This window comes from Triplophysa rosa, linkage group LG19 (assembly GCF_024868665.1).
Source record: "Triplophysa rosa linkage group LG19, Trosa_1v2, whole genome shotgun sequence".
In the NCBI taxonomy this organism is placed as follows: Eukaryota; Metazoa; Chordata; class Actinopteri; order Cypriniformes; family Nemacheilidae; genus Triplophysa; species Triplophysa rosa.
Window position 1 is genome coordinate 17,593,700 of NC_079908.1, and position 12,162 is coordinate 17,605,861.

The 12,162-nt window shown below is 38.2% G+C and overlaps 1 protein-coding gene across 5 annotated transcripts in view; it reads left to right on the forward strand.

Annotated features, from left to right (window-relative positions):
• Nucleotides 1–12,150, forward strand: part of celf4 (CUGBP, Elav-like family member 4) — a 75,556-nt gene extending 63,406 nt beyond the window's left edge. For 2 of the 5 annotated variants that reach the window (XM_057360742.1, XM_057360740.1), the window contains exons 8-14: nucleotides 490–642; nucleotides 1,088–1,198; nucleotides 3,122–3,184; nucleotides 3,328–3,408; nucleotides 4,506–4,589; nucleotides 6,995–7,192; nucleotides 8,561–12,150. In XM_057360742.1, coding sequence (XP_057216725.1) covers nucleotides 490–642; nucleotides 1,088–1,198; nucleotides 3,122–3,184; nucleotides 3,328–3,408; nucleotides 4,506–4,589; nucleotides 6,995–7,122 — 620 coding nt within the window. In that variant the 3' untranslated portion in view covers nucleotides 7,123–7,192; nucleotides 8,561–12,150. Of the gene's footprint in view, nucleotides 1–489; nucleotides 643–1,087; nucleotides 1,199–3,121; nucleotides 3,185–3,327; nucleotides 3,409–4,505; nucleotides 4,650–6,994; nucleotides 7,193–8,560 lie in introns of all 5 variants that reach the window. The other 3 variants (XM_057360739.1, XM_057360737.1, XM_057360738.1) reach the window with 2 other exon arrangements.
• The last annotated feature ends 12 nt before the right edge of the window (nucleotides 12,151–12,162 follow it).

Here is a 12,162-nt window from a genome sequence, read left to right on the forward strand (position 1 = left end):
TAATATTAGTGCCTCAGCTAAATGTCAGAGCTGTGACCTACTGGTTATCATTGAAATATGTAAAATATAATATTAAAATAATAAAATATTTGTTAGCAATTTTGTTATGTGCTTATTTATATTTTATTTATTATTTATTTTATTTCTGTTTTAGTATTAGTTTAGTATTTATTTAGTTCCAGTTAATAATATTAGTGCCCCAGATTATTTTGGTTTACTGCTAGGGTAACAGTTTATCTAAATTTTGTTTAGTTTATGTTCTTCCATTACATTTACATTTACATGTCGATATTTTGACTTTAATTAACAAAATGTTTTAATAATTGTAGTACCCTGCTTTGTAGTGAGCTCACTTTTTTACTTGTTTGATAAAAGCCTTGGGCATTTTACAAGGAACATTCTGTGTTGACTAAACTTGAAAATAGATGTGTAGTTTTTCAACAGACTGCTCAGTAGCATCCTCTCTCCTTTCTCTGGCTCCGCCCCCAGGTGGTAGCACGCCCCCTGGCATCACAGCTCCCACGGTGACCAGCATTCCATCTCCAATCAGTGTCAACGGTTTCACAGGACTGCCACCTCCTCAGGCAAATGGTCAGCCCCCAGCAGAGGCCATGTTTACCAATGGAATCCATCCTTACCCAGGTATTACCCTATCAAAGACGCATCTACACATTTAGTTTCCATTAACCCTTATTTTCATCCACAAATATATAGCAGATTTTGAATATGCAAAACGTATTGAATTAAAAATAATGCATGGTTATAGTGTGTGTCTTGTGTAAATGTTGATGATTTTAGTGAGTCATAGTTTTGACTAATGATCTGCAGCATTTTTGCAGCATAACTGAGGTTGATGTTTGTAAATTACCACAATTTATCTTGTGTGCTGTTCATTAGCTGCTCAGAAATTGTGGATGTGTCTTAGTATGTGTCATGCACCACAGCCTTCTTTTAAGACTTTGTTTGGAGTTGCTTTCAGCCGGTCGGCAGTTAGCTGTCAGGCTCCGAGTCTGTGTGTGTTGTGGAGTTGTTTTTATGTCCAGTGTCACAGAGAAAATCAAACGCTTGTCTCTCGGCTGTATCTCAGTTTTTCAGGAGGTGGTCTTTAGGGAAGATTCGGAGAAGGGCGGCCTGGGCGTGGCGCAGCGGAGTTGTTTTGGGGTGCAGGGAAGCTGTTTCCTGTCGTCGCTCTCAGAAGGTATCGACCTCCCTCAAATTTCAACCGAGACCCTTTGTTAGTGTCGTGCAGTGTTGTATTACCGTTTGTGTTGGTGTGTATGTGTGTTTAGTGCACAGTGGAAACTAATACAATACAGAAAGAGGTAAAAGAAATGCGGGATGTTTATTTATGTTTGTTTAGTCAGTTTTGTTGTCAATTTGAGTGACTTTTTGCTGTTGTTGTAGTGTGGCTATTGTTGTGTTTTGTGCATGCATTTTAATACATTTTAATCATTTGGTATGCAAATTTCCATTACCAGCCAAAAATGTTTCTTTTATGCCAACAATCATTAGGAATTTTGTAAATTCCCTACTGTAAATGTATAAAAACAGCAAAATCGCGAACAAAAATGGCCGATAACAGGCCTACCAACTTCGCTCGATGCTGCCCGCTCTTTGGAAATGACCCACTCAAGTTTGGTATCTATGTAAAGCTTAGAATTTCTGCTTTCGGGCTCATTTACTCTCCACAACGTCATTACAGCGGTAATCCAATAGAGTGCTTTAAAACAAACCTGTTTCACAGCTCCTCTGATGGATAACTTTAAAGGCGATTTTCTCAATATTTTGTTTTTTTTGCACTCTCTTGTATCTCGGACAAATATTGTCCTATCCTAACAAACCGTACATCAATGGAAAGCTTATTGATTGAGCTTTTAGATGATGTATAAATCTCAATTTCGAAATATTACGCCTTATGACCAAGCCTTATGTTTTGTGATCCAGGGTCACATAAAATGATTTACTTCTACATTATCTTTCTATGACTTTTTTATTTACTAACTTACATGACTTCAAACCCGTAAGCTTTTCTTTCTCCCATTGAAGCGTAAAGGAGTTGCTCGTTTATATAATGAAAGCGTTGAGTGACCAGGGGTTGTCAAACCTTTTTACGTCTTATGTTTTCACTATTAAATCTATTTAAGGCTGTATTAATCGTCTACATTTAAGTCAAGCCAGACTTTTGACCGTCTAAATAAATTATACACTATCTTACAACAACGTCAGCATAATGTAGTTTATTTCGGAACAAAGTAGAAGCTCATTTAAATTATGTATGTTGTGCAGACACCACCAAGGACATTAAACCCATTTGTTGACCTCATGGTCAAAGTCTCCATCCATCCCGAAGTAATACACGCTGAAAGGCACTCTAGTAACAATACTCGAGGAATTTCTTGGTGATCATAAAGACACGTGTCAGGACAAACTTTTATTAAGAAACTTGACATTTGGTGTGGAAAAGTTGATGGGTATGATCTTTGGCAGGGACTGCTAAAGTTGGTGGACTTTTAGTTTGGTTTTGGACAGTTATATGGAGCACTTTGTTTATAGAGATAGTATGTAATAAAGAAAGTGTGTCATATTTCACTATTTTGTGGGTTCGGAACGACATAAGGGTGAGTAAACGATGACCGATATCGCATTCTTGGGCAAACTTTTACTTTAACTGCTTTCGGTGTGACATTAGCCATCCATCAAATAAGCCCCAAACAATCCAGAGACGGGGTGCTGAAATCTTTACCCTGATAGTGTTTACTATTAAGTGACTGAGTCGTACATCTGTGTATTGGTGTTTAGAAGAAAAGTAAATATAGGATCGTAGCGGGCCGGGGCAGAATTGCCTTTATTACAGTGAAAGCTCTCAGCTGATTGATGTGCCGTGGAGACGTGTGGGTCTATATTGTTCTCCACACGCTCTCGGGCTGCTTTTCCAACTCTCTGGGAAAAGCTTGGCAGGGCCCTGCTATAGAGCTCCACGGCTTAATTGTTTAGGGTGAACTGTGTGGAGGGATGATGAGAGGGAGGGATTGTGAGGTAAGCTGCCGAACACACTCGAACGCACTCGATGACCCCCACTGTGTCTCTAACGCTCTCGTCTATTATCTCTCTCTCTCTGCAGCTCAGAGTCCCACCGCAGCCGATCCCCTTCAGCAGGCCTATGCAGGAGTCCAACAGTATGCAGGTCTGTCACTCCGCCGGTCGGCCGCTCGTGGTTTCTCTGCATCTGAACGTGCCGCGTCTACATAAATAAACATTAAGCGTGTGAAAACGGTCCTGCATTTATGCGCGTTATCTGACACGTTGGCGTGTGTGTGTGTGTCTCAGCAGCCTTCCCCGCTGCATACGGACAGATCAGCCAGGCTTTTCCCCAGCCACCCCCTATCATTCCCCAGCAACAGAGAGAAGGTGAGTGTGACAGAACCAGACATGTAAGACACGTTCAGAATAATAGAGTTGATTCTGCATCAGGTTGCTTTTTTTCTATTAAAACAAGATTTGTGTATAGATAGAGTTACACTGAAGCTGTCATGTTTTCTCTGGTACAGCGTACATGTACAGTATACGTTATTGGAGGACTATTCTGGGTTATTTTAAATTGTCTGTGGACTGCTTGCTGGTGGTATGTTGTTATTCGATGACAAACAAGTTTTTCGATGAAAAACAAGAATTTGTGTAAGCAAGTGCAACATCTCTGCTTTTACACCCACTAGTCATCTTGGCTTTTATGTAAGCGCAAAGTAAGTATATTACCATCAATTATTTTTTAAATCAAAATGAGTGGTAATCGATAGTATGATACAGACATCTAAACCAATAGTTCACAAACTTTTTCGTTGTAAGGCTCCCTTTGAGTATGGTGCATCACTTTGCGGCCCTCCACAAATAAAGACTTATAATCCTAAACTTATTATTTTAATTAAACCAAAAACATATTCAGTTAATCAATGCTGGAACTTCAATTCTTTTGGTTGGTGGGCTTATTTTTCTGTTTGATTGCATACAATTTATGATACATTTCTATATTTCATAAAATGCCACAAAATCTGTGGCCACCCTAGATCCATCTTGGGCCCCCCAGGGGGCCACGGCCCCTAGTTTGAGAACCACTGATTTAAACACATACAATTGATATTAAACTGCAATGATCCTTGGCTGAGGTTGTATAAGATTGTGGCATCATCTCCCTCCAGTGGTTGCTATGGTGAAAGATCCATTACTTGCAAACATAAGTCATAGAAATATTTTGGGATTTATTAACTAGTTGATCTTCATCAGAAGCCATACGACTGCTGTCCTGATGAAAAGACTCTATGTGCGTGATTTGATAAATATGCAATTTTCCATTTATAAAGTACAGGTCTAGATTTACAACCTTAGAAGTTCTAGGCATTTTATTTCTGATATTTGTGCAAATAATGAAACAGTTAATAATAAACTTTCTGTTCTCTATTTTTCTGTCTTTTGTCCTCTTGGTCTTTGTCTCCTTGTCTCTCTGTCTCCAGGGCCGGAGGGCTGTAACCTGTTTATTTATCACCTGCCTCAGGAGTTTGGGGACGGCGAGCTGATGCAGATGTTCCTGCCTTTCGGTAATGTCATCTCCTCCAAAGTGTTTGTGGATCGGGCGACAAACCAAAGTAAATGCTTTGGTGGGTAAAAATGATAAGACACCTGTGAAGATTACTTTCATTCCTACTCACACTATTAACATTTTTACCTCATTTCTCTACCACAGCGAAGCTTTCCCAATAAGACAAAAACCACAACGTTTAGCATATTTATGTCCTCACATTGCAAAAATATATATTTTGTATTTGAATTTTAGTTTTTTTTCTTCCTTTAAGCATCGATCAAATATCTAAAGATAACAAAATGTATTTCAGAAAAAAAAACTTTAATTTGTAATTTATTTATTTTTATATATTAAAGGCACATTGAAAATTATATATAGTTTATTCTTATTACTTATTCATCCTGTTTCAATTTTAGATGAAACAGAATTAGATGTTAAGCCTAATGTTTGTGACTGACAGCCTCAGTCCCCATAAACAAACAAAAATAGTTTGCTAATTGTTGTAAGAAAATCTTCCTTTAAAAATATATTTAATAATCTAAAGCCAAAACAATGTTGTTTTTAAGTTAATTTAGTTTGTTTTAGAGAGGTTTAGCTAGTGTTCCTGAAAAACCAGCCAAAAATACTGTTTGCGAGACTGATTTTTTGCAGTGTCATCATTGGAGGACATTAGGCTGTAGGGGGAACTGCGGAAGCGTGTTTGTGTATCCCGTTTGCAATGAACGTAAACCTGTGTATTTTAATTAGTGCTATCTTAAGCTTCAGTGGCTCCTTGACTTATCAGAGGCATCGCATGCATGAACAAACAGCGGTATTCGATTTGAACTTAGAATATAAACCTCCGCTGTTAGCAGGGGGACCCACGAAGAATTAGACGTGATGATGTGAAATGCTGAGCTGGCTGAAATTATCACACCACCTCAAGACGAAGAGAATGAGAAAATGGGAGAAAAAATGAGTGTTGAAGTGTTCATGTGCTAACTGGCAGAAATTTGCTGTCTAGTCAGCAGAAGTTCTTCCATTGTACGTCAAAATACGTTTATTGATATTGATAATGTAATAGCAAGTCGTTTCTTTAAAAAGAAAAAAGATAGAACAGAATAATATGCGGTACATCCAAAGCCTGTCATTACATTTCTAAGACCCCATATAGCCAACTAATCGTTTACAAATTGCTGACAAGACTAAGAAACTATGAAAGCTGTTAACTGTTTTTTTCATAATCTCATAGTACATTTACACGTTTGGTTTAATGCCAGTTACATGCCAAATACGTGAAGATTGTATGAAAGCAGACGTTCTTGTAAATAAATACAGCAACTACAATACAAATTATACAGTAAATTGCTTACATGGCAAATAATTGTTTGTTATTTTTAATTTAGCTATATAACTTATAGCGCTTTTAACAGTTTTGCATTATTCTTTACAGAAAATACATTTTAGAAAAGACATCAGAGACAAAAAGTAAAAAATAGAAAGAAATATAGAAAACGTATGAAAATGCAACACAATCTCATGGCAAAAACTTAACTATTTTACGAGGTGGCTAATTTTTTCTCATTCGTATGAGTTTTTGTACGATTTACTTTTGCGCCATTGACGTTAGGTTTGGTGGCGGAGTTAGGGGTGTGGCTTCAGTTTTTTTTCTAGTAATCATACATTTTTGTACGATTCACAACGTACGAATTAGCCAGCTCTTAAAATAGTTACGAATTCCGGTGAGATCAGGTTGGAAAAACGTGCAATAATCTATGCCATATATTTCATAAGTTTCTGTAAGATGTACATTAGCCATTTTAACCGTAGGATAGAAAAGCAATGGCAAACTGCTCATCTATATTAACTCGTCTGAATATGACAATTCAGTTAGTAGTGTTGCTAGATGAGTTAGCTAACTACTCCACACAGTGTTCCCTCAGTAAATAGGCTCCTGTTTGGATTGAATCTTAACCTTACAAGTATTATTCTAGGGTTTTCTGTGACATTTAGCCTGTAGTCAACGTAACAAGCCAATTCGTTGCGACTTTTTGATGTTGCATGTTGTCTGAAAGGGACGTTTGGCCTCTCTAAGCCTCGGAGTGACTGGATATTGTGTATTTAGGTCTGCATGTTCTCTGTGCTTCTGATTCTTGATGATCGTGTATCACACGTATGCTGTTGTATTGTATGGATTGACTTTGTGCATATATGTTGGATGTTAAACATGTATCTGCTGAATCTGTGACATGATAATTTGAGTAAACGTAACAATGCTCTTCTGTCCATTCACTTGTCACCCTTTCTCATTAAAACCTTTCTGTGACCTATTTCTCACATTTCTGCCTTCCCTCCATCCTATCCATCCATCTGTCCATCGCATTTCCTGTGGTTTCCTCTCTCATCCATCTGGTGCTTATCTTCTCCTCCCTTCATTCCCAGGATTTGTGAGCTTCGATAACCCGGGCAGCGCCCAGGCGGCCATCCAGTCCATGAACGGCTTTCAGATCGGCATGAAGAGACTCAAAGTGCAGCTGAAGAGGCCAAAGGATGCCAACCGCCCATATTAGCCCCACCCCCTTGCCCCAGCCACCCCTGACCCGGGGGGTGAAGGCCACCGCTGCGCACAGGGAACAACAGGTCAGTGCTGTTTAAAGTCAACATGAAAATCAAATCATCCCGTTTTCATTCTTAATATGCGTTCTTGTATTACATGTATTGTACATGGTTTATCAGTGCATGTTTTTCCAATAAAATTGTTTTTCTCCGTAATCTTTCATCAAAATGTAATAATGTGCTCTGTCTGTGAAACAACTATTCGGGTTGATGTTATGTATGCCTTCGGGCTGCAGCCTTTCTGTGTGAATTCGGTAATTTATTGCAGGGTAATGTGAATGTAATGTTATGGGAGTAATAAATAATGATAGATTTGAGAAAGAAGCTTTGGCATACATCAGTGTGATCTCAGACACGAACTTCACCTTCAGCCTTTACAAAAAATGTGTTTTTTGGTGTTTACAGTCCACCACCGAGGGATAAAACCAAGCCACTTTTTTCTTATCGAATATGCCATTTCATATTGACTTTAATCCGGCAGTATAATAGCATATGATATTAAATAAGGCACCTTCCGGCTCTGGAGAGATTTCGTCTCTGGGGCGGGCGGGGGGAGATTAGTCGTTTCCATGGTGAACATGTATCTCATAATAACATATATCTCTTCCTGTCTCCAATGCCCTCATCTAAATGAAGATGGAAAATCAATGCTGTGTCATTAATTTACCCTGCTGATGCCTTTTACTGGGCCAAGTTATTACCTACTTACATAGCTAGTGAGCCATCCACGCCTCTGTTAGCTGCAGAGTCGCAATAGACAACACAGCACGACTCTTTCACACTACTACACAACCCCCAGCACTATTCTGATACATCACGCTTTGTCCAAAAAAACAGTTCTAAATATATTTTCTAACTCTTGGAATATTGTTTTGCTTCTTTTTTGACTAAATCTTAGATTATGTTTACAGCAATAAAAAATAGTTTGCCAATTGGGGTAAATAATAAACTTAATTCATGATTAATTCTTTGAAAACAAACACCAAATGTATCTTGTTTTAAGAGCGTTTAGATATTTAACAGCAATTGAAAAAATAAGATAAAACACTTATAAGGAAAAGTTCACCCAAAAGTAAAGACAAATATTATTTATTTAATCTTATGTTGTTAAAAATCTGTATATGATTCTTTTTTATTGGAACACAAAAGATATTTTGGAGTTACATCGGAGTGGTTTGGAGTCTATATAGTAGAAGTCAAATGTTGTTTGGTTACCACCAGTGTTCCTCAAAATAGCATCTTTTGTTTTGCAGAAGAAAGTCATACAGGTTTGGAATGACATGAGGTTGAGTAAATGATTAAAAAAATAATTTTGGGTGAACTAGCCCTTTAAACCCTTTTCTCTAAGAGCAAGGTTTAATTTTTGCTTTTTGTCTTGTGTTTCTCTTACAGGTTTTGTAGAGTTGGAACACATGTTGATAACATGCTAAATGTAATTGAAATCTAAGAAAACACAACTGATTCGGATCATCAGGGCTGGGGATAGGACACTGCTGAAGCGGAAGATAAGGAGAACACAGCCGCACGACACAACATCACCACCACCGGGCTTAACGGACCTTCTGGACTTCAGAATTAAACTCAGGGGAGCTGCGGAGTAACTGGACCATACCGTACTCCCTTCTCTGAACCCCACGCCCTTATTTTGCAGGACCACAGGACGAACTACTGAAGACCAACATCAAATATATATAAATATATATTTTAAAAAAAAAGAAAAACAATGTAAGGCCTCAGAAGGCACCGAATCTAAGTAGGAAAAAACACTTTTTAAACTACGATAAACTTTTAGAGGGGAATCATGTAATATTGAAGACATCTTTGGGGAAACTTTTTAAAGAACTGTTTTAGAAATCAACAAAAAAGGATTAAAAAAAAAGAAAAAAACTTGAAAGACTTGAATTTTTTGGAAGGATGTGACAATTCAGGACACGAAGTCGCTTCGACTCGGGAAGGCCAGCTTTTTCTTGGAGTGCCTGTCCGTTTCCAGGGGTGACGGCTGCCACAAACCGCAGCCTCAGTCCGCCAGGAGAATTTACCTGTCATTCCTTAGTTGTGTAGGGACCAAATGACCAAACCTTTTTATCGCAAATGAGAAAAAAAAAGACTTGTACCTGTAACATAGTCGGACCACTGCATCTCTTGCTGTGCCAATCGGTTTAAGAGTTGTATTTAAAAAAAGATATATGTATAAAAAGAACATATATGACTATATGCATAAATGCATACGTATAGATTGCTGATATGCTTTTGAATACTGGCAGACCTATTTCTGATGGCCCGTCGGGGTCGTTCACTTCGCTAGTTTACAATTACTGCTCAAAATGAAGAATATTTATTTTTATTTCACTTCTAGTTTTTTCTCTGTGGTGAGAGAAAGGGTGCATGGGAAGGGTTGTTCCATAATGCAGCCTTACCTTTTTCTATTTTAATGTCCTGACCTTGTAGTAAAGAGACCATCTTAAAAAGGTTCGAGATAAACAATCCTGTTTATATATAACGTACATACAATATGTATATGTATAGCAGACATTCAAGCAATATGTATTCATATGTATGCACCTGTATAGCATATATATGGATACATACGATATTAATCCCAAAACCCGTATATGTATTTATATGCATATATTTTCTATGTGTGTATATATAGAAACCGGCTATTCAATATGTAGAGCTGTAGTTTTTTGTAGATTTAACATAGAGTCCGAACCCCTGCTCTGCTTTGGACTTTTACCACTGCAAAGACTCAAATCGGCAGCTGCAGTCTGCAAGGCATTCCTCTCGATCCGATATATACAGTAACAACCTGTATCCGCAAACAAACACACACATATACACACACTCACTCAAGGGGATGAAACCCGATACACTTTGTGTATATATGTGTATATGCTATATCTACGAATGCAAAAAGGCCTCTCGTTTGAGAGTTTCAAGAGAATCAGGAGCATTACGAAGTAGGACAGAAAACGTTTCGGACCTACCTGCCCCCCACCCTACGGTGTACAGTCGCAAACAAACACGCGTGTGATATACGAACAAACAAACATACGGCATGTATCCTGAACGCCGGCTTTCAATACAGACATCCGACGGTTTTTAAACTCCGCCGCGTTCGCGCACTGCTAGCAGCCATTCATTTTAATGATGTCAAAACAACGGAGAAACTCTTACTTCTTACAACAACAAAAAAAACGTAAAACACAAAAAGGCGACTAGCCTACTACAGCTAACAGCGAAGCCTTCAAATATTTGTTGACATCAAAAAATCTGTGCAGCTTGACACAGCCATCTATCGAAACACCCACTCGACGTCTGCTTACGGTTACAATCAGGTGGGCATTATATACGTTTTGCACAAGTATCGTCTGAATCTGCATCATCACATCGCGTTGTTTACATGTGTGAAGGGGGGTTTGATCGTGTCGAGACTGGTTGGGATCAATTTCTAGCGGGTGAGGACTTTTTATTAGGCTAGGTTGTGCTTTGCAACTATTGTAAATATATACGAATTCCGAAGCTGGTTGGTTCACTTTACTGAACGGTAGTGATTAAGCAGTAGTCAGTTCACCTCATTTCAATGGGGAATTTAGTTCTGGATCGACTTGGTTTCAGACTGATTCCGAGAATGTTGCATTTTGCCTTCTATCTTTCCGACACATGGTCATTATTCAGGTATTCCAGGATCTTTTTTGCAAGGATATGCATTCCGTCTGCTTATGAAGCTCATCGTCATGTAGGATCTCAGTGTTAGCTTTCGACGAGTCTTATTTACATCTGTCTGTCTGTCTCTCTCTCTCTCTCTCTCTCTCTCTCTCGATCCGTGTGACGTTTCAGCTGCAACTGTTTACATGGCAATCTGGAAATGTATGGTTGACATACCAAGACAAAAGAGAAATTTTATTATAAATATATATAAGTATATACATGAACTACTGAATATACTGTAAATGTTTTTCTCTTTTTTGCTCTGTTCCTCTGTATATAGGTTTGCATATTTTATAGTCTTTTACTTCTATCTAGGACTGGATGACAGAAAATGCAAAGACAAAAAATGAAAACAAGCTACAGCAGGTTAAAATCTAGTCCATGGAAATGCAGTATGGTTGTAAGGCGTTTCATTACGGAACGTAATATGAGCCAATCAGATTTGATCAGAACATGTAACGTCACTTTCAGAACTGCTGCCAACATGCATATTTATTTGTCTATTTATTATTTTTTCATTCATTTTTAATGCCTTTATTTGATTTTGTTTGTTTGTTTGTTTGTTTTTACTACACTTATATTTGTATTTTTATGCACTGGTTGTATTTTCTTTTTCGCGTGCTTGTAACCACATCGAATATGAGTTCGTCACTGAAACGGCGCTTTTTTTAAAATATATTTTTACATGTTTTGTATTGTATTAAGACACAATGGAACAATACAACTGGCAGAATCAGGGTAATCCTTTATGGAGAATGTAGAACTCATGAAGGACCGGTGTCAAAACTTTTTGCTGCACCTGTTTGAACTGTCTGCTGTTTTCTGTTCTGCAGTTCCTCGCGTGTCAGAGCTCCGATCTGCTTCATTGCTTTTTTCAGACAGAGAAAAGAAAAACCTGCACTAATCCATCAAACTCTCAGCAACTTTGTTTTATTGCTGTTCTTCGTTAGCGCTAACTGTCCTCGACTCTTTGGAATCAAGAACAACAGTCTGAATTTACAGAAACAATGCAGTAATCTGGGAACATATAAAAAGAAGCTTTTTCAGACATTTTGAGCACAGTTGAGAGTGCCGGGTGGTACGTGTGGATTTTTGCCAAGTCTATCACAATGCGATTGAGCTGTATTCGCAGTTGGGTTGCTGTCGCAGCTCATGCCCTGTTTTCCTCAACTCCACGTTTCTCTGGTCCCTAGACTCTCTTTTGTAATTTTACTGAATGACGCGTTTCTGCTTAAGCCCAATAATAAAGCACAGTGTAGAATAAACCAGCATTACACGTGTCC